This window comes from Dama dama, chromosome 23, assembly GCF_033118175.1.
Source record: "Dama dama isolate Ldn47 chromosome 23, ASM3311817v1, whole genome shotgun sequence".
Classification (NCBI taxonomy): Eukaryota; Metazoa; Chordata; class Mammalia; order Artiodactyla; family Cervidae; genus Dama; species Dama dama.
In genome coordinates this window covers 4,522,375-4,545,892 of record NC_083703.1, presented here as the reverse complement: position 1 = coordinate 4,545,892, position 23,518 = coordinate 4,522,375, and the positions used below count along the sequence as shown (strand labels likewise).

Genomic DNA, 23,518 nt, shown 5'->3' with positions numbered 1-23,518 from the left:
GACTTAAACATTTATTTAAAAGAACAGGTGAAGACCAAGTCTTTAGTCCAGGACTGACTGAGGGGGGAAAAAAAGACTTGTCTTTCACTGTGGTAGTTGCAGAAGCACTGATCTATAAAACAAGGTCTAGGATGACTTTGGCTTTTTCCTCCAATTTGAAATCTCTTGTACTAACTGAGATGGCTTTGAATTCCTTGCTACTTCCTCCACAAGGTATTTTTCTCTTGAATTCCTGGAAGTCTGAAGTCACACTTTGTTCTCTGTTCTTTTATCCACCCTCGTCATATTTTACTGCAAACCTTGTCATTGTCAAGGTGCAGCTGACTAGTTTTGCAAGTAGTTTCTGATTTGTTTCTGCTCTGGTATTATTTAGGTTCATTAAAGGGAACATTTGGGCTTGGCAGTTTGTCACTAAGGTTCAGGTACAACCACATCATTACCAAGCCATCCAAAGTTTGGCAATGATGATTCTGATGATACACATACGGTCAAGATACCATTACAGTTATATCACATTTGATCACAAATTAAATCATACAAGTAATCTTTGTGCCACTCCCTATTTACAGCTTAGAAAGTTTGCTCTTCTATGAAATCTGATAGCTTCAATTATTATGTGTCTTTCCTAAAAAGGTAAAAAAAAGTGCACCTCTTTCTGAGTATGTTACTGTTTAAGTAACAATGGTTTTAATTTTGGAAGTAATCTGGATAATGAATGTAAAAAGCTAGTAAGTATACCTTGAATAAGCATAGAGTTATGAACTTAAAATTATAATCATCAGCTTATTGCTAGATAGCTAGGGTTTAGTGAAGAAGCAATGAGCTGGCACATAAAACAGTGACACCCTATATAGAGCCTTCTAAATGTCTTTTTGATATTTGATATCTCTATTGAGACAGGTAAGGAAGAATTTGCAATTTGAGACTATTGTTTAATATTTATTTCACCAGTCAAGAAATCAAACAACCAACAGCCTTTTTTTCTTTATCTTTTTTAATGAAATGTTCCTGGGGCCTATTTTCCTCTGTGGTTTAAACTGGATGGAATCAGGATAGGATTCTTCCATCAGCTTGAAAGTGTGAATTGTTTTCTTTAAACAGTGTTCCCTTTATTATTCCCAGACAATCGTTAGAGGAAACAAACCCTGCAAGGAGACCTCCATCAACGGCCTGCTGGAGGATTTTGACAACATCTCCGTGACCCGCTCCAACTCCTTGAGGAAGGAAAGCCCGCCCACCCCGGACCAGGGAGCCTCCAGCCGGGGTCCAGGCCATCGGGAAGAAAACGGCTTTCTCACCTTCTCGCAGTATTCCAGCGAATCTGACAGCACTGCTGACTATGCGTCTGAAAAGTACAGAGAAAAGAGTCTCTATGGAGATGATCTGGACCCGTTTTACAAAGGCAGCCACCCTGCCAGGCAAAATGGGCACGTATTGAAGATGCAACATGGGGAGGCCTATTATCCTGAGATGAAGCCTTTGCAGTCCGACAGAGCCAGATTTCCTGCAGACTATCATGCACACCTGGACTCACTGAGCAAACCCAGTGAGTACAGTGACCTCAAGTGGGGCTTCCAGAGAGCCTCGGGCAGCTCCCCTCTGGATTATCCGTTCCAGTTCACACCTTCTAGAACTGCAGGGACCAGTGGGTGCTCAAAGGAGAGCCTGGCCTACAGCGAAAGTGAGTGGGGACCCAGCCTGGATGACTATGACAGGAGGCCAAAGTCATCGTACCTCTGTCAGACGAGCCCTCAGCCTGCCATGCGGCAGAGGTCCCGGTCAGGCTCCGGGCTCCAGGAGCCCATGATGCCCTTCGGAGAAAGTGCATTTAAAACCCACCCCCAAGGACACTCCTACGGCTCCTACACGTACCCGCGCCTGTCTGAGCCCGCAGTGTGCGTTCCAAAGGTAACGTTCACGGCCTCCCTCCTCCAGCATGTGGGCCCTAGCGAGGTGTGCTCCCACCACCCTCTTAGCTGGATTCCAGAGCGCTGGTTGGTCTGTAAGTGAGAATCGGTATCGAAACTCCACCTGGTTTCCATCCACCCCCCAGGGCAGAGAATTTAGGACAAGGCACATTTATTCATTAAAATCAGATCCTCTGGGGAATTCCTACAGGCTTTCTGGGTTAAAAGGCAAAAGAAAATTTTTTTCAAAAGATATTTTGATATATTAGTGATAAATGTCATGTGCTTGTACGCCCCTATGTCTTGTGTTAAGGAGTATAGAGTTATAGACTGTTAGAGGGAGTAATACAGTAGTTCCTCCTCTCTGGTAAAGGTTACCCAGAAATGCCAGCAAGGGGAAAAAAGTCAGGATAATGTGGTAAGTTTTTAATAAAGTTAATTGTATTCAATTCAAGGGATTATCGGTATCTTGAGAGTATGTTCTTTCTACTAGTTTAGTGTTGACACATTGTGTGTGTGTGTGCAACTTTAGGATGATAGATGGAATCTGGTTGCTTGGCCTTCCTTGGTGTGCTTTTTATTTTGTTTTCATTATTGTAATTTCTGTTTTAATATTTTTTTCTTAATGTTAACTGTTGCAAATTTGCTTTGAAATGTGGCTGGGCCATGATATCCCAAAGTTTGGGAACCACTGTTGGAGGAGTTACTGGCTTTGCAAAATACCTTGGAAAGTGTGCCAGCAGTTTATTTTCCCATAGTTAACTTAGAAATGTTTTTGCTACCTCCCTGCTACAACTAAGTGAAGATGGGCCATTTGGCTGTGAGCTCTAGATTACAGAGGTCTCAGGCCAGTTGAGGGAGACTTGGCTTCTAGAAGCATGATCATGGATGTTTGGAACCCAACACTGTCTCTTCAACAGCTTGGTGAGCTGTACAGTGAATCTTGGAGGGCAGGGCTGCCTGCATCATCTGATTGATTATCAATGCCCAGTATTTTTCTTTGTTTATTATTTCTCATAAACATAATCCAAGATGTTGAAGTCTTTTAGGGACATGTTGAGAGTGACTTAAGCCATACTTCAGAAAAAGCAAAATAACTAATACTTTAGTTCCCAATATATTTAAAAATATATCCTAAAGAAATAAAGACCTGAAATATATACTGTCAATTAAAATTTAAATATTGAGAATGCTTCCATCTCACTGTTATTTATTGAACTCCCATGATGAAGGTATCATGACTGCCTTTTGCAATGTTCTCCCCAGGGCAATGGTTGGAAAGAGGTCTGTCTAACTAACCAAAGGGCAAAAGCTCTGGGAAGCCGTATGCACGTGTCTTGATGCATGAGGTCATTTATGTAGTTTCCTGTGCACATCACCCAGCCCAAGGTTATAGAGCATCACAGTTGTAGAATGAACTAAGCAAATTAACACATTCTGTAGCTGAATCCAGTTACATTCTCCAGTTTGTGAACATCAGTGCTTACTTTAGGAATAAATAATGTGATTTCTTTCAGCTTTACCAAGTTTATAATTGACAAAATTTTAAGATATTTGAAGTGTACAAGATGATGATCTGACCTACATATACACTGTGAAGGGATTTCCCTCGCTGAGTTAAGACATTCATCACCTCACATATTTTACCTTTTGCTTATGTATGAGAAATTTAGTTTCTACTCTTTTAGCAGATTTTAATTATACAATACAGTACTATCAACTACAATCACCATGTGATACAATCCATCCTCAGACCTTAGAGCTGAAAGTTTGTATCCTTTAACCAACTTCCTTTTCTCCACCTCCTAGACCCTGGCAATTACTTTTCTGTTCTCTGTTTCCATGAGTTTGACTTCTTCCTTTGTTTTCTAAAATCCCACATATAAATGATAACATTTGCAGTGGTTGCCATTCTCCCTATGGCTTATTTCACTTAGCATAATGCCCTTCAGTTTCTTCCATGTTATTGCAGATGACAAGGTTCAAGATTTCCTTCTCCTGTAAGGCTGAATAATATTCCTTTTTATATACATTTCTTTGAATCATATTTTCTTGATCCATTCATTTGTCGATGGACACATAGATTGTTGTCTATGCTAATAATGTGGCAACGGGCATGGGAGTACAGATATCTTTTCCAGATAATGATTTTGTTTCCTTTGGATATATACCTGGAAGTAGGATTGCTATATCACGTAGTAGTTCTACTTTTAATTTTTTGTACACTTCCTCACTGTTTTCCATTGTGACTGTACCAGTGCAAATGTCCACCAACAGTACACAAGAGTTCTCCTTTCTCCACATCCTCGTCAGTGGTGCTAGTGGCAAAGAACTCTCCTGCCAACACAGGTGACATAAAGAGAGGCAGATTCGATCCCTGGGTCAGGAAGATCCCCCGGAGAAAGAAATGGCAACCCACTCCAGTATTCTTGCCTGGAGACTCCCTTGGACAGAGGAGCCCGGTGGGCTACAGTCCATAGGGTCACAAAGAGTTGGACACGACTGAAACGACTTAGCACACACACCTCTTTAATAATAACTATCCTAACAGGTTGAGGTAGTATCATATTGTGCTTTTAATTTGCATTCTCCTGATGATTAGTGATGTTGAGCACCTTTTTATATACCTGTTGGCCATTTGCATGTTTCTTCAGAAAACTGTCTATTCAAGTCCTTTGCCCATTTTAAAATTATGGTATATGGTAATATGGTATTTTTGCTATTGAATTTCTTGCTATGAGTTCCAAGTATACTTGATATTAACTCCTTATCAAATATGTGATTTGAAAATATTTTCTCCTGTTCTGTAGGTTACTTTTTCATTTTTTTGGTAGTGTTTTTACTGTACAACTGAAGATATCACATTTCCTCATTGCAAACTACATCACAAAGTTATAGTAATCAAAACAGGATGGTTTTGGCATAAAACACACTTAGACCAGTGGAACAGAATACGCAACCCAGAGATAAACCCCACACACATGTAGCCAATTACTGAAAAAGAAGCCAAGAATGTACAATGGGGAAAGGGTAGTCTCCCCAATAAATAGTGTTGGGAAAACTGGACAGCTATGTGTAAAAGAATGAAACTGGACTCCTATCTTAAACCAATGGAACAGAATAACAGAATACAGAATACAAAGAAACTGGACCCCTATCTTAAACCAATGGAACAGAGAATTCCAGCTTTCCATGGAATTCTCCAGGCCAGAATACTAGTGTGGGTAGCCTTTCCCTTCTCCCAACCCAGGCATCGAACTGGGGTCTCCTGCATTGCAGGCAGATTCTTTACCAACTGAGCTATCAGGGAAGCCCTTCTTTGCTCAGCAGAAATTTTTTAGTCTAATTGAGTCCTACTTGTTTATTTTTTGCTTTTGTTGCCTTTGCTTTTAGTGTCGTCTAGAAAAGTCATTGCAAAGAACCATGTCAAAGAGCTTTCTTCTAGAAACTTCATGGTTTCAAGCCTTTAATCCATTTGAGCTGAATTTTGTGTATGATTGTTTTAAGATAGGGGTCCAGTTTCATTCTTTTACACACAGCTGTCCAGTTTTCCCAACGCTATTTATTGAAGAGACTACCCTTTCCCCATTGTACATCCTTGGCTCCTTTTTCAATAATGGACTACATTTGTGGGGTTTATTTCTGGGCTGTGTATTCTGTTCCACTGATCTAAGTATGTTTTATGCCAAAAACCATCCTGTTTTGATTACTATAACTTTGTAATGTAGTTTGCAATGAGGAAATATGATACCTCCAGTTGTATTCTTTTTCCTCAGAATTGTTTTGGCTATACATGGTTCAATATGATTTTGTCTGTGCAGTATATTCGAATGCTTGTGTTGAGAGCTGTTTTAGGTCATTGTCATTGAGAAAACTGTGTTCCGAGGCTTTAACCTTTCAGTCATGGAGCTGTATTTGGCCCATTAACATGTTTAGTCATCCAGGAGTCATTTTCAACATCTGAAAAATCAAGATATTTCACTTAGAATTCTCAGCTTTTGAGTCTCAGGTTTCTCTTGTGAAAAGTGGAACCATTTGTTGTCCCTGGGCCCACGTTTCCACACAGCATTAGAAACAGAACTGTCTGGAGGTAAAGGCTTGCCCCATTAGAAAAGATAGGCTCTGCCTAGCACACTTCACTCATTTATCCCATTAGCCTAATCCCTTGAGGCATTTGAGATTTATTATAACCACCAACATCCCCTGCCTACTCGTTTCACAGAAGGGGAAACTGCGGTCCAGAAAGTCACATGGCACACTTAAGGCTTCATAGCTGGCTGCAAAACAAGAACAAGAATCCATGCCTGGAGTTTCTCCCAACTCAACATTCTCCCCGTTATATTGGCGTATATAATTTTAGGGGTTCAACTGCATTTGCCAGTAAAACCCACAAGAGGTCCCAGTGGCCACCAGAACGTTAGGTTAACTGGAGGAATAGAGAGAGGATGGAGCAAAGGATCAAGGCAGGGAGGGCATCAACTGCCCCATCCTTACCGTGCCCTCTTCTTGCAGACTCCCAAACATAAGGCAGAGCAGAGCTGCCCTGACATCTGGTTTTCTCAAACCCAGAAACAATGCAGAGACTATTATGGCTCAGGAAAAAAGCATATAACACTCCTACCAAGTCGTTTTCATCTCGTATAATCAGAACTCCAAGCTGCTGTTCCGTGTTTCGTAGGAGACCCATGAGAAATTCACGAGCAGGTCTTGTGGGAGGGTAGAAGGTGGGAGGCCTGCTAGTAATTAAAATGTTTGCTTAAAAATATAACATCTTTCTATAAAGACCAATATAGTATACTAATGCATCTATATGGAATTTAGAAAGATGGTAATGATAACCCTATACACAAAACAGAAAAAGAGACACAGATGTACAGAACAGACTTTTGGACTCTGTGGGAGAAGGCAAGGGTGGGATGTTTCGAGAGAACAGCATCGAAACATATATATTATCTAGGGTGAAACAGATCACCAGTCCAGGCTGGATGCATGAGACAAGTGCTCGGGCTGGTGCACTGGGAAGACCCAGAGGAATCGGGTGGAGAGGGAGGTGGGAGGGGGGGATCGGGATGGGGAATACATGTAAATCCATGGCTGATTCATGTCAATGTATGACAAAAACCACTACAATATTGTAAAGTAATTAGCCTCCAACTAATAAAAATAAATGGAAATATATATATATATATATATATATATATATATATATATATATATATATATATATATAACATCTTTCTAAAAATAGTTAGGTGCTTGTGTCCTTAGAACTAAACTCTTGAAAATCTACCAATCACATTTGGATTTTCTGTGGAGAGAAGACATGGTGATCATGACTCGGGTAATTTGACTTTGCCTCATGGAAAATTCTAGAAACTGGGGGATAATGTTCACAATAATGAGGGAAAGCATGAAACTTGGTTTCAAGATACAGCAAAAATGAGGAGGGTGTGTGTGTGAGAGAGAGAGAGAGAGAGAGAGAGAGACCAGTTTTACACTTTGGCTTAAATTAAAAAAAACAAAAACAAAACAAAAATTACGCATGTTAACCTATAGTTAAAAAAAATAATCCTGCAATGTTATCTACCTACCTAATTTTCCCATTAGAGTGACAGGAATTAAGGTTGTTATGAATATGTAGATGCTGGCATCCATCTCTCTACTTCTAAATGGTTTTCCTGCTGGGGCTAAGCAGATGAATCCTTAAGAGGAAGATAAGGTCAAACCAAATCCATACAGGACTTACAGAACTACCAAAGTGTGGAAGAGACTGTTTCCACCCTGCCCTGCCGACAAGCCTGCGTTAGAGGGAGAGAAGCTGGCTGGAGCTCCTGCCATGCATTTGATTGTACTTATTCCAACACTCTCCAGGGACCAGGCTCAGGTGTCTGGAGCTGGCCTGGGACATCCACCCCTTGCTCTGGCTCCAGCTGCTGAGAAGGCCCTAGCATCATCCCCACTCTGCCAGCTCACTAGGCACTGTCTGGGTGTCGGATCCATGTGTTGCCTTGTTGAGCATCATGTCCTGTAAATTCTTGCCCCATTTGAACAGATGAGCCCATCAGGGCTTTGAGAGGCTCAGTAAACAGCCTGGTTAGCCTGCTCATAGGAGAGCTGGGACCCAGATTTCTGGGCTCAGCCCCTCACTAGACACTGGCCACATCCCCAGTGGCACAGGAATAGCTTCTGTGGGTGCCAAGCCTTAACTTGGCTTCTTAAAATCCCCTCCAACACCTGAAGCAGTGGGGGGTTGGGTTGTGTCATCCTGTTCTACTCTATAGCAGGATTTCTCAGCCTGGACACTGCCAACATTTGGGGTCTGGTAACTGTTTGTTGTGGGGGTGCCCCCATGCACTGTAGGATATTTAGCAGCATCCTTGTCATCTGCTCACTACAGGCCAATAGCACCCCTCCCTCACTTATAACGACCAAAATATCTCTAGAAGCAGCTCCAGCTGGGAACTCTTTTCCCCTCACTGTCGTTTCTCAAATGCTTTCCGGCAGTCATAGCTGTAGGTCAGGAAGATACACTCCCTGGCTTGAGTCTCGATGTCACCACTTTAGTAAAGGCTAAACTGTGCCTTTACTTCTTTGTCTATGAAATAGGCATAAAGACGCCTTGTGATGTTGAGTGAGGTTAAATAAGTTGATACTTATGGTAGCCTAATTATTAATATGTGTCCTCTGCATACATCAGTCTGTGTGTGTAGCTTCTAGAAGGATGACTGTTGTGATGTGATGCCTGGGTTAACTGTGTGCCAGGTGCTATGCTAAGCCTTTTGCAAACATGACCTGATTTTGTCCTCATGACAAATCCTGAAGAATTCAAGATCATTTCCATTTTTACAGTGAAGGAGCTAAGACTCAAAGAGACTTAATATTTCTAGATGTCCAAGGATGTGAGACAAACAGCTGAGTCAAGATCCAAAGTTAAGTCCATTTGACTCCAAAGTCTATCTATTCCAGGATGTTCCTGTTTCTACAGAAAAAAAAAATGAGGTACATAAGGCTTTGGGGAATGGACATAAGCCCTCAAGGCCCAGATGCTCACACCGCAGGCAGCCCTCACCTTGCTGACAAGGAATGGATGCTGACTCACAGACGGATTTGGTGCATGGGAGTGCACTTTATTCTGTCTGTTCTTGGTAGGCTGGAATCCTTTGACAGGCTCCTTAGCGTCACCAGACTGTGATCCATAGGTAAAGCATTAAGAGTAGGGATCCCTGAGTCTCTCATATGCACTCCCTCAACCCTGAGTGATGGTCTTATTGGATTTTGTAGAAGAGAGTTCAGATTTTCTCACCCATTACAGAAGACATTGAAGAGCACACGTTCTAGAGTCAGATCCCCAAGATTCGAGCACTCTCCAGCTGAGTGATCTTGTCTGTGCCTCAGTCCCTTCATCTGCAAATAGGGCATCTCAGTACCTGCTTCCAGCTTGTCCTGTGGCTGGAGAAAGGTTGATAAGTGTAAAGGAGTTAGCACTTGGCACATCCTCAGTATCAGACCTTATACTCAGGAATGTTTCTGGTTGGAAAACATGTCACCATATCTCTTGTGCCAGTCATAGGAGCATCCTATCGATATAAACTTTCACACATTTTCAAAATATGGTAACAAGTTCTATCTGACTCTGCCCTCACAGTCGCTCTGTGCAGTCTCATAATTACAAGTGTCCTCACTTTAGAGATCTGGGTCACAGAAGGCCAGAGTAGTTGTGTGACTTCCTCAAGGTCATGCAAAGCTCTAGGTCATGACTGAGCTGGCCTGAGGACCCCAATCCTGCCACCCCAATTCTTTCTCTGGTCTCCAGAATGGAAGTGAAATGCTCAGACCTCCTATGAAAGCCAGATGCTAAGAGAGAACCAAAAATTTAGCAGCATAAAAGCAAGCACCATCATCACTGTAGATGGATAGTTGTGATGACTCCTTGCCAACCAACCCTTCCACCTTACCCACTTCATCTCCACTGCATAGAGCAGCAAAGTGAGCCATGCTGGGCCCATGTCATTCCAGGTAGACAGTGAGGTAAGGAGTTCTGAGTGAAGATAGAGGACGCAAGGAAAACAGTGGCATGGTTCCCCAGACCCTCCTTCTGGAGTCACCAGTGTTCATTGCTCAGCTGTCACTTTGCCTTCCCTGGAAGGAAAGAGCAGTTGAACCAGTGTGCTCAGCCTTACTGAATCAAGTTTAATGACTCACCATTCTTTCCGATACTGGGCATACCCGGATTCAACCAAGGCTCCAGGGACAAAACTGCAGCTCCTGATCTCCTAAGGGTCCCAGCAGAATACTTTTCAGGGACACTTTAGGGGCCCCATGGGTGATGAAATGACAAGGCTGGTGAAATCTGATAGGCTGCACCAACAATCTGAGAAGGGGAATGGCTGGGAGGGAGAGGGAGAAAGAAAGAAGTGCTTAATCGCCTAATAGAATAACGGAGAGTGCTGCCTGCAGACCTTTTTTCTTTACACATGGGCTCCTGTAGGCTGTTCATTAAGGCTCATAAAACATACAAAGAGGTGACTCAGAGCAGTAGCTCTGACATCTGTCCCTTCTGATGGAGACTTGAGGCATCTTTTGCATATGAATGAACTCATCTCCCCATGAATGTTATTATGGTTCAAAGTAAATTGTATTTTGGTCATTATAAGTGGGTTTTCCCATTACCAAATTAAAAATGAAATGAGTCTAACCTGGCATTGTCTGTCCCAGTGCTCTCGGAGGCCCTGACATTTTTGAACCATGTTCTTCAGCAGCAAACTAATCCCCAGAGGTCCAGCCCCACCCCCACCCCACAACATGCCTGCAGCTGGCAACAGGGCACAGGCGGGGTAATCTTCTCTCAAATACAGGATGCATCTGCAGAGTTTGCAGCAGCAACTGTGGGGGGTTAATTGGATATACTGACTCCAAGGTGGGGGAACAGCCTGCTGATCGGAGAGCGATTGACTTCTTCATGTAACTCAAGGTTTGCCTCTTTGTACAGGTCATGGGCCACTTGTCAGACTCTCTGTGTGTATTTACCATCCATTTTATGGATGCATGGGAAAGGCAAGCAGGGAAATGCATGACTCTTCAAACTTCGTGTCATAACGTGTAAGTTCCCACATGCCTAGATGGGTATCCAGCATCACAGATGGGAGATTTTCCTGGAAAAAAGTTAAATATGGTGAGCAGCTTTCTGCTACATGCAGTTTGGAAACCCAGCAAGTGTCTGACAGTCCAGAACTGCACCTACTTCCCAAGTTCCCTGAACAAGGATCTTAAGGAGACACCTTGATCCCTGAGGTCCTAGGGGGTTCAGCTCGTGACCCCTGCTCCCTGCTGTGATGTGTGTGCCAGCTCACCAAAATTGAATGCCAGCTCAAAGTGTGTGCTGTATCTCTGTATCATCCGGCCAGGGTCATAGGCTCTGAAACAGGGCCACTCTGTTTTGTAAATGAACATAAGTAGTTCAGAGGAAAGTGACCGTGGCTCAGCACGTGTCAAGGTTCTGCCTCAAGCTGTGGGAACAGTAACTACTGTTTATTAAAATGCCACTGGAGGTGGAAAAACTCCCCACCATCCTGTAGTAAGAGCATTGGTGTCAGCAGCCCCCATGGTGGGAGAAGCGGAGGCTGGAAAGTCAAGGATGGAGACACAGGAGCCCATCAGCCCCCGTTAGCAGCACCTCTGCCCCACAGCAGGAAGACCTGGGGTTGCAGAGCATAACCAAGGGATGCAGATCATGGGATTTAGTGAATCCCCTTCCCCTACTACCCGTCTCTAAAATGTCCCTTCAGAGAAAATCAGCTCCAGATTCTCTCCCAGGTCCTTACGAGCAAATGTGTTCCTTTTCCCAAGCCAAGCCTGGTCCTGTTACACTTCCCTTGGAGTCAAGTAAGGACAGTGTAAGATGTCCTTTTCTTACTTAGAGCCCTGATTCACTCTTATCCTGCATTTGATTCATGGAGAACAAGCAGCACACAGTCCAGCTTTTTTCATTCCAGGCATGAGCAGTCTCTTTGCTTTGTTGTACTTTGAAAAGGTGTATTAAAGCATCACACTCAGGCACTGAAAACGGCTGCCTCTGCTTTCCCTATAACTGCAGGGCGTGGAGAGAGAGACTCCATCCTTCATGGAAGCTTCTGCAGTCCCCATTATGTGGGTGCAGACTTATACCATGCACACACGCATGCGTGCGCACACACACACACACCCATCCAGCACAATCCAGCCGCAGCCTGCCTGTCACTGGCGTGGAAGGCCACGATGACAAATAGATGCTGCCGCAGGAGTTTTTTCTTTCTTTTCTTTCTCTCTTCCTCCTCCCACTGAGCCTCTTTTCCCCAGCCTTTGCATAAAATGGCCAAATGATGTTCCACTGCAGAATTCAATTTCACAGTTCAGTTAGGTCCTTGATTACACTGCCAAATTCAGATTAATGTGCATTTAACTAACATGGATCAGAGGAATTCTGGCTGACAGCCAGCTGTAATCAGAGCAATTGATAGCTGTGTGGAGTTTTATGTCCTGTCCACCCCGGCACACCACTGGTGAAATTGATTGATTAAATGAATTCATTGCTATAATTATTTATAATTTTGATACATCACAAGCCTGTGTCTGACCCTATCCTTGAAGATGTTGTGCTCATTGTGCAAGGGCAGTCTGGCTGAGTTGTTAACTGAGAATTATTTATTCCCATATAATACTGCTTTTTGTGTGTGGCCTTTCTTCATTCTTGACGGGGTTTGAATAAAGACATGAAAAAGCAAGATTTAATTTATATGGAATTCTGAAAGTCATCGGGAAACTAAAAAACGAATATGTTATTAACCATTTAAAAAAGGAAGGAAACTGAGACATTTTCTATACTTGTTTTCAGTATTTTTAAAGATTCCTGTGGCAAGAGTTCCTTTTCAGAATGTATCTGATTTTTAGTGACAGTTAGTCGTCCTGTGACCTCAGCCAAGCAGTTTGTCAGTCTGGTGACATCAGCCTATGTGATAATTTACAAATCGATCTGGTCTTCTCTATTATTGCTACACCTTGCCGTATGGAAACCCACCTTCAGTGTATGTAGACCATGGTCTTATTTGTATGAAGCTACTTCTCCACAAAGTCACAGGAGTGTTTTCTTCAGAGAAGCAGGGGCAAGCTTTCTGGTGGCTCCTCACTGCTTTCTCTCCTGCCTTCTGCCTTCCCACCCCTGTGCCCTTGAAATAAGGGCTTACTGCAGTAAAGTCTTAGAGCATACACTAGATGCATAGATGTTTTGAGACAAGGGTGGTGAGCAGCACACTGGATTCTCTTTTTAAATATCTATACCTTTCCCTAGTCTAATTTCACTCCATTGTGGTTTTACTAAATGATAAAATCTTACATTCATCTCAAGATACTGTAGGCCTGCTCACATGGATTCCTTCTTTCCCTAGAATATATTTGTAAGTCAGGTTTAGAAAAGGTTGCCTGTTCAAGCTTTACTCCTTTGAAAGTCTTTCTTGTAGGCACAAGTGTGTATGTATGTACAAAACAGTATATATGGGCAAATTCATCATTTTTGTTTTACCCGTTTATGATTATAAGGTATGATGGGAAAGATTATCTAGAGTAGGACAATTAAATCATTGTAACAGTTTAAGAGCCATGTAAAAGGCCAGGAGACCTTGTTATAGAAGAGAGCTTAGATAAACACCTAGAAGAAAGTTTGAGCCTTGTGCCTGAACACAAAATTTTCTGTGGCTATGACCACAGAAAAATGAAAGCAATGTGCTCATTTTCCTGTAACGATCAACTCATTTTGCTGTAACTATTGATTATCCCTTTCTAATATATTTTGAGCTGATTTATATAAGCCAAGACTGTTAAAACACACACAGTTGATTTTTCTTCCATCCCCCTCCCCCAGGTATTATCATCCATCATTTTCTGGCCGAGTTCTTGCATTCTGCCCCAGGCTTCTTAGACATCTGGGCCCCTAGTGAAGCACCCAACCAGGTTTAGCTCTGTAGCTATCACTGTATACTGTGTCCACCTCAGTCCTGACCCTGGCTATCTTTTTATTGTTGAAGGATACCTCTGAGAAGCTATCACAAATTCTAAGGTGATACTGTCTGGATTTGAATCCCAGCTCGACTCTTAGGAGCTATGAGACTTTTCCATGACCTACTTAAACCCATGGTGTCTCAGCTTCCTTATCTGTAAAATGGAACAGTTTCAGGACTTTATTTCATTGTGTTACTTGGGATTTAAATGCAGGCTCATATATAAAATGCTTAAAGTAGTCCCTGGCACATAGAAAGCACTCAGCAAATGTCAGGAATCATTATTAACATCAGTGTGTTACTCCTGCGGGACACGCTTCTAACAAAGCAGTTGGTTAAAGGAAGGGACCCGACTTCGGCTCCCAGTAAAACATTCCTACTTTTATGAAAAAGAGAACATTAAGCCTTGGTTTGTAGAGGTGACAACTAATATAAGAATTGCCAGGGCAGGCAGTAAACCAGGCCGTGGTGCCGGTTTGCCCATCAGCTGGGACATGGACACTGTCCCCCTGGGGGTGACCTGGCCTCAACCAAAGAATCAGATGGTAGATTACGGTTTGGGCCACTTGACCTTGGATTGCTTGGGGAGAGTTTTGCCTCCCAGAGCTTTAGTTTTATCAACCATACAGTGGGATTAACTACCTTCTGCTTGTCTGTTAGAGTGAAAAATCATGAGGCTAGCCACAGTGTTTGAGCCAGCGACAGTCACCATCATGGAACCCTTGGGTCATGAAGATCACCTGGGGACCGTGGTTCAGCAACACAGTCAGTAGAACAGGTTGCTTATGAATTTCTCCTTTATGTAGCCAGCTGTTTGTCCACCATCATCTCTTTGAGTGGACGGAGCATGGAGGGAGGACCACGCATTCTCTCCCAGTAGCCAAACGTCCATTGTCCTTTGACCCATATCCCTTGAGCCTGGTATCAAAACCTGTCTCTTGTGATGGCATTTGTGCCTCATCCATTGCTTTTTTAAGAGTCTAGCAGCCATGAAAGACAGTGGCACTGTTTTATCTCTAAGGCCTAATTTCAAAGACCTTTAGCTCACGGTGAAGAACTCTGCATTCTGTCTAACTGGAAATCCTCCCATTTGTGCAGACAAGCATCCTTTTCTTTTCTTTTTTGGTATTTAATTATTTAGTTTTTTAAAATTTAATTTTTATTCTATATTGGAGTATGGTTGATTTGCAAGACAAAAGGAGGTAAGAATATACAATGGAGAAAAGATAGTCTCTTTCATAAGTGGTGCTGGGAAAACTGGACAGCTACATGGCAAAGAATGAAATTAGAGCATTCTCTAACACCATCCACAAAACTAAATGTAAGCTCAGATTCACGTGGTGTTTTCTTGATGTCACGTGACAGTCGTGACGAGGAGTCTGATAAGGAAGCACAGTGGAGGAGTGTGATTCCCACCAGAGACACCTTTCACTTCCAACATTTCTTCAGAGGTCAGTTATACCTGCTTGTGGAGAACGAATCCTGTTTGTTTCAAAGTACAGGAGGAAATACTGTCATAAAGACAGCAGGAGATAATGGCATGTGATGGCTCCCAGGACACACTTTCAAGAGTGAAAGTCATAGATCCAGCTTCCCCTCACATGATGGCCTTGTAACTAGCCTGGACTTTGCTAATCTGAGCTTAATTTGCAGGAAGAGTTTAATTATTTAATTTACAGCAACATTTGTCATCCCCTAACCCTAGCGCTACCAGTTTTGTTTTGTGTATGGCACAAATCCAGGGCCTTAGACAAAAACCAACTTGATCTCAAATATAGTATTTCAATGATGTTTGCTATATTATAATGAGCCACTTTGTTTTAGAAGATGTGTGTGATAGGAGTATATATACAAGTACATTGTAAGTATTCAATAAATGCTCACTAGTTTTATCATTGTAGTTACTATTTATTATTTTCTTTTACATTCCCTCTATTTTGCTAAGCAATTTATATAATAACACTACCTAGAATGAATTAATAGATTATATGGAATAATCTCCATTCAAATTCTTTAATTTGTATTCAACTCCTTAGCATTTGCAGTGACCAAAGGAGGTAGGTATTATTATTATTAAGCAGGTACCATTATTATTCTGTAGATATTATTATTATTACTCCCATCTTTAAGATGAGAAACTGAAGCACAGGAGTCTAAATAACTTGCCCAATGTCACACAACTTGTAAATGGCCAAAAAAGGCTTTGCACCCAGAGCCTTTTCTTAAACAGTAGGCTGCTCTAGGGGGCCCTTAGGCTTACCTTAAACCTCATAAAAACCCTCGGAGAGAGATATGATGACCCTGATTTTACTAAGTGTTTTGACTCAAGTTACCAGAATCAAAACTCAGCTTTCAATACATCCTTAGATACTTTCTCTCCGCTCTGCAAGCAGGCCAGGGCTCAGACGGCACAGCACCCAGACCCAGCTGGTGCGAGGCTCCCGAGTGCAGCAGGGCAGGAGGCCGGCAGTGTGATCTGGAGCCAGAGGGCCGTGCGTAACCTAGAATAGGACCGCGGTGGCACCCGTCAGGGGCCCCCTGTGTGCAGACCTGTTCCCTGACTTGGGGGGGTGGCCCTGGCCACGCGGTGTGCGGGCCAGTGCCTCTGAGCGCGCCTGTGTCCAATGACGTGGCCAGGTGTGGCAGGCGCCCTGCTGCACCCTGCTTCACATCTCTGTGGCGTGTGACGGCCCCCCACTCCTTCCTTCCTGAAACACTGTCCCGGGCCTCAGGACACCCTAGGCCCTTCGTGCCTTTCCTGACCATCTGGCCCCTCCTCCGCAGCTCCTACGCCGCTTTCTCCTTCTCTTTCTGGCCTCCACATGCTGGAGTCCTTGAACTTTCTCTTACACATTCTATGCCATGGCTTTTAATGCCAGCTAAATACTGACAGCTCTGAGTCATGTCGTCAGCCTCACCTCTTCCCTGGACTGGAGGCATGCCTAAGTCACCTGAGCGACATCTCTGTGCGGATGATTAATAGCCGTCTCACACCTCACACGGCCGTGATGGGACTCTGGGTTTCCCCATGTGTTAGTTACCTATTCGTGTGTAATAAGGAATCCCGGGCTACCGCCATCTGAAGGCTTGACTGGGGCAGAGGATCACTTCCGAGATGATACACTTCGCTGTTGGCGGAGGCTTCTGTTTCCAGCAGGAAGCTTTCTTGGCAGGAAGACCTCACCATAGACGTTTGAGTGTCCCCACAAGATGGCAACCAGAGAAAGCCAGAGCAACAGGAGAGAATGTGGAGAAGACATGATGTCCATACTGACCTCAGCGGGCACCTTCTATCACTCCCACCATATTCTTTTCCCCACACAAATCCACCTGATACCGCGGAGGAGACTGCACATCCCTGTCGGGAAGCAGGGATCCCTGGGAGCCGTCTTGAAGGCTGACTCACCACCCACAATCCTGCTTCTTCCCTTGCGCTCCTTGTATTACCAAGTGGCCTGTTCTCCAGCCAAAATCCTGGGAACTACCTCTGATTCTTCTGCTTCCTATTCTAATCCCATCCATCAGCAAATCCTGTCAGCTCTGTCTTTAGTCTTGACCCTGGACCCCACGTTCCTCATGCCATGTAGAGAGCCCACCCTAGTCTCTGCCCACACTGACTGCAGTAAGCTCACGGGCATCCCTGCCACCAGAGCTGCTCCTTCAGCGGCGAGAGAGTCAGGACCCCACCACGCCCCCCTGAGTAGCAACCTCCGGTGTCCTTGCAGGGGGTCCGCAGGATCTAACTGCGCGCTGCTTCTGCGCCCGCCTTCCCCGGGCGCCTGCTCCTCAAGCCTATGTGTGTTCAGAGCTCTGCGCATGCTGTGTCCCTGCCTGGGCTGCCCCCCTCCCCACAGTCCAGGGCTCGCTCCCTCACTTCAGCCAGGCCTCTGCTCGTGCAGCACCTCTCAGAAAGCCCTCCTCGGCCAGCCCGTCCAAGAGGGCATCTTGTTACTCTCAACCCCCTTCCGCTGCTCTATTTTTCATATCACCCATTGCTACTAGACCATATACTGCATAGTTATTGGTTTTCTTGTCTATCTTCCATCTTCTTCTCTAGTAAACTCCAGGAAGACAGAAATACCATCCCTTGCGATTATTGCTGGACCTTCCCACCAAACCTGAGATGGTGCCTAGCAGCTAATAGTTGCTCAAATATTAATTCGTGTGCTAAATAAATGGGGCTTCCCTGGTGGCTCAGATGGTAAAGAATCTGCCTGCAATGTGGAAGACCTTGGTTTGATCCCTGGGTTGGGAAGATCCCCTGGAGAAGGGCATGGCAACCCACTCCAGTATTCTTGCGTGGAGAATCCAATGGACAGAGGAGCTTGACGGGCTACAGTCCTTGGGGTCACAAAGAGTTGGACATGACTGAGCGATTAAGCACAGCACTAAGTGAATGAATGAATGGACCACACAGGACCAGTGAATTCATATAGAACAGTGCAACCCTGTAGAATATTCTGCAATGGTGGAAATATTCTCTTATCTGTGCTGTTTGATATGGCAACTCATTAAATACCTAACATATGACTAATGTGAATGCAGAATGAAATTTTTAACTTTGGTTTCTATTGATTTTAATTAGATAGCCACAGGTAGCCAATAACAATCATTTAGAGCAAATCTAGATCCTCGGGATAGATAAGGGTGAGCATGAAGATGTCATTCCATGTACATTCTAGTAGAGTAGTAGAGACTTCCTGGGATGCTGTGTTAAGAAAGAGGCTGAGGTCCCATCAACAAATCTTTTTCAAGCACCTTCTATTTACCCAACATTGTTATTATCAGGATCTTGCACAAAGGAGTGCATTGATCTACTAACACTTCCTACTTTGGGCAAGGAGGTGAGGGTAGTGTGCTGTGGCATATTCACCATCCTTGACCTCAGTCATTCCAGGGGTGGCCAGAGCTCCTTCTTGGTCTTTTCCAGAGTGTGATTGCTGAAGCCTACCTCTACTGTCTTAGAAACCCCTCACTGGCTTCCCCCACCCCTGCCCTATCTGTCCTCCCCATCCGCTCCACTCTTCACAGTTAGAGTAGAATGTTCTCGGCTGTAATCCTTCTGAGAGCTGAGTAGATTTCTCTTTCACACACACACAGCCCTGCAAATATGTTTTCTCTCAATACATTTGTACTGTTGGTGCCTCAGACATACCCCTTCACCACTGACTGTTTCTATCTGCCAGCACTGCTTTCCTTTGTCTAAAATAGTAGTCCTTAATCAAGGGTTATTTTGTCCATATCCTGGGAACATTTGACAACATCTTACAAAACTTTTGTTGGCCATAAATGGGAGGAGAAGCTGCTACAGCATCTAGTGGGTAGAATCCAGGGATGCTGCTAAATATCCTTCAGTATGCAGGACAGCTGTCCACATCAAAGAATTATCTGGCCCAGAACATCATGGGTACCAAGGCTAAAAAATCCTGGTCTTAGACCTTCCCCTGACTGTCAGAGCCTGCTCAGTTCAGGACACAGAAAGCCAAAAGTGCCAGGGAATTCATATCCCAAGTTGCTGATGGTAAGCAGATTTGGTACCTGAATACCTTAACTCTCTGCTCTGAGATGGGACAATTTTAAAGTGCGTGTCCTACATAGTCTTCCAGGGTTCAGACTTGCCTAGTGAGATTAGGTTCCAGTTACATCAATGGTATCTTGCTGTGTATGTTAGAGTTCACCAGAGAAACAGAACCAACAGTGTATGTACGTGTGTGCACACATGCGTAGAGAGAGGGAGAGATTTTAAGGAACTGACTCATGCAATTGTGGGGGCTAGAAATTCCAGCAAGAATTGATAGAGATTCGAGCCCAAGGACAGTGTAGGTGCAAAAATCCTTCCTCTTTGGGTAAACGCAATCTTTTCTCTTAAAACCTTCAACTGATTCGATATGGCCCACCCACATTTTGGAGGGTAATCTGTTCTACTCAAGGTCTACTGATTTAAATGTTAATCACATCTGAAAATTGCCTCCACAGTGATATCTAGACTGGTGTTTGAGCAAGCAACAGGGCTCCATGTGTAGCCAAGTTGACACCTAAAACTAACCACCATGCTTTATGATTCACCCTTTATTGACTTTTTCCCCATTCCTGTCCCACTTCATAAGTCCAGGGATCACCTCCTACTACTTGCATCCTAATGCAGGTCTCAGAGTCTGCTTCTCGGGATTTTAATAGGGAAGGAGGAAGAAAGAGGCTGGATGGGGAAGTTGGAGGGCAGATAAGGGTGGGAGCAGACATCCAGGACTTCACGAGGTAAGCCTTCCCCTGAGCAGGTTGTGAGAAGTGGTGCTCATCATTTGGTCCAGCGGTATGCTGACTGTGACGTTCAGGTGGAGCCTCTGAGTTTCTCTGTCTGTGTCTGTCTTTCCAGGTGGACTATGATCGAGCACAGATGGTCCTCAGCCCACCGCTGTCAGGGTCCGACACCTACCCCAGGGGTCCCAGCAAACTACCTCAGAGTCAGAGCAAAGCAGGCTATTCCTCAAGCAGCCACCAGTACCCATCCGGGTACCACAAAGCCACCCTGTACCACCACCCGTCCCTGCAGACCAGCTCACAGTACATCTCCACAGCTTCTTACCTGAGCTCTCTCAGCATCTCATCTAGCACCTACCCCCCACCCAGCTGGGGCTCCTCCTCAGACCAGCAACCCTCCAGGGTGTCCCACGAACAGTTCCGGGCTGCCTTGCAGCTGGTGGTCAGCCCAGGAGACCCCAGGGAATACTTGGACAACTTTATCAAAATTGGGGAGGGGTCGACCGGCATTGTGTGCATCGCCACGGAGAAACATACAGGAAAACAAGTCGCAGTGAAGAAAATGGACCTCCGGAAGCAACAGAGGCGAGAGCTGCTTTTCAATGAGGTAGATGGGGTGTTTGGGTCAATCTTTCTGTCCTCTGCAGCTTTTCTTTCCCATTTTAGAAATAGTGCATGTACGTTTTATGACATTAGAGGATACTGAAAATGTAAATACAAAAACAGCATCCCTTTTTCTGTGCCTCAGTGGCTGCCTCTTTATGAAGTTCCTCCTGTGGGTCACCCTCTGTGCTAAGCATTGGTCAGGTGACAGAAAGATGTTATCTCCATTTTAGCAGCAAGGACTCAGTTTACATGACTGACCCCGGTCAGACAGCAGGTTCATACAGCTGTGACCATGCACTCAGCTGTGATTTTGAACCTTCTTTTGTGGGGGTTCATGTGAAGCCACCAGAAGCTCCATGCATTCTACCTCCCATAGGTGTTCATTTCTTTTCCACCCTCCACACCTCACAGAGAGCACCAGGTAAGTGGGGTTCAGCTTCTTTCTGATCCACAGCTCCCAATTTCTGGAACTTATTTCCAAATTACAATGCCAGAGCAGACAGGGCAAGTGAACTTAAATAAATAACTGTATAATTTGTTATTCAATATTGATTCTGAAAGTGTCACCACAAGCAGCCACAGGACAGCAACTCCTGGACGCTCTCTCTAGCAAGCAGACACAAGCTGACCTTTTTATGCTTAAATCATAATGTTTTTACCTTCAAGACTTATCCTTTGTATTCAGCCCAAACTCTTTTAGATTCAACACAGACCTCCCAAGAAGTTAAATTGGTCTCATGTGGCCCAAACCCTAATGACTGTTCATTTCGTTCACTTATGAGACTCAATTACTTTGCGTTGGTGACCCTTTTGCCCAGTTAACCAACAGCAGAGTATGCACAGTGGGTTTTAAGAGCAACCCATGAGAAATCTGATCACATCCCCCAAAATAGTCAACTAACCTCACTCTTGTGAATGGAGACCCTTCTGTGGTCCTGCCTGTCTTTATTCTTGATTCTTCCCAAGTCTCACTGACCTGCTGTTTTCTCTGACTTTGCTAACGTGATCTCTATTCCTACCAGCGACTCTCAGTGCTGTCCCTGTGTCTGTAATAGACTTCTGAATCTCTCTCTCCCTCCCCATCATTACTTCTCTATCATTAAACTCACAGCCCAGATGTGGTCACAAGAAAACAAAATGCTTAATTTCACCTTCCCAAGTCAAGTGGTGTCTTTCCATTTTGCCCAGGTTGTGATAATGCGGGATTATCACCATGACAACGTGGTTGACATGTACAACAGCTACCTTGTCAGTGATGAGCTCTGGGTGGTCATGGAATTCCTAGAAGGCGGTGCCTTGACAGACATCGTTACTCATACCAGGTAAGGTTCTTATTATCCAGACAAATAATTCAAGATGCGTATTATTCTTCCCCAGGGTAAGACTTCAGTAACTACCTCAATGAACTCTTCATAAGTTGTAAGCACTTTGAAGGCAGAGGAATGACTGCCCTTTCTTCTGTATTCCCAGATGCCTGTTACAATATCATGTATGTATAGTTCATTCATTTAATTCACATTCTCCCTGCCCTCTAGAAGTTCACTGATACTCATTGATTTTAAATCAGCAAGCTGCTGAGAATTGAGTTTAAGTGACAAATAATAGAATTTCCCATCCCTATGAAGATATCTAAAACTGAGTTTCATTCTCCTGAGTTGCTATGCCATTGCTATATGTTGATACTACCAAGGGTATCTGGGAAGGCAGGGGCAGGTGAAAGAGCAAAGTTTTATGTAGTTTTAACAAGAATAAACTACATAAAAGACTGAGAGAGAGAGAGATTTTTCAATTCTGTTTCAAATCGCCTTGCAAGTAACAATGGTTAATTGCCCCTGTTGCCTCAGCTACTTGATTCTCTGATATGCCAGTTGTGGTCATTTCATCAAGTGTATATTAATCACTTTTTAGGTGCCAGACTCTTTCCTAAATGCTGGGGGTACAAAATAAATAAATTACAACACCTGTGCAGAATTAGAAATATGTACATGAGTAGCATAGAAGAATACCTGAATACCTTTATTAGAGTCAAGAAATATTTTTGATATACAGCAATGTCCAAGATGGGTTTTGAGAGATTCATAGGAGTTTACTAAGAAGGCAAGTGGGAAGGAAAGGGCATTGAAAGCAAATGAAAGAGTATGTGCTAAGACAGTACTTCTCAAATTTTAATATGCATACAAATTACCCATGGATCTTATTAAAATGCAGATCCTGATTCAATAGGGAGGAGAGTGATACTTTGCATTCTAAGGAGCCCCCAGGCAATGCTAATGCTATTAGTTCATGGACCATGCTTGGGAAAGCAAGGTTCAAAGGAACACATATGTAAAACAAAAATCATGTACATTTAGGAAACTTTAAGTTTGCTTTGCTGGTAGATAAAATGCCAAAAAATTGAAAGGATTATCATGAAGGAGTTGTATCAGATGTCACTGAATGGCATCCAAATCATAAGTGAATCCAGATGAGCAGCAATAGAGGGGAAGCAAGACAGCAAGAAAGCATTGGGAACCCATGTGAGGGAACCGAGATACTGCTGTTTCTCCGCTATAATGAGGCAGTGTTTCAGTCATGACCCCCTACAGATCTGAGTCAGTGGGAGACCACCTGAAAACAAAATGATGCTGGGGAAGACACTGAACATTTATCACCAGCATTTCAGCTGGCAGATTCCTATCAGTACAGCCTGAGGTCACAGCAACCCTGTATGGATATAGA

General features: G+C 43.8%; 1 protein-coding gene across 1 annotated transcript in view; it reads left to right on the top strand.

Moving 5' to 3' along the window:
* Nucleotides 1–23,518, top strand: part of PAK5 (p21 (RAC1) activated kinase 5) — a 395,377-nt gene that overhangs the window by 352,150 nt on the left and 19,709 nt on the right. The window contains exons 4-6 of the mRNA XM_061125932.1: nt 1,123–1,908; nt 20,310–20,801; nt 21,989–22,122. Of these exons, the coding sequence (XP_060981915.1) occupies nt 1,123–1,908; nt 20,310–20,801; nt 21,989–22,122 (1,412 nt within the window). The remainder of the gene's footprint in view (nt 1–1,122; nt 1,909–20,309; nt 20,802–21,988; nt 22,123–23,518) is intronic.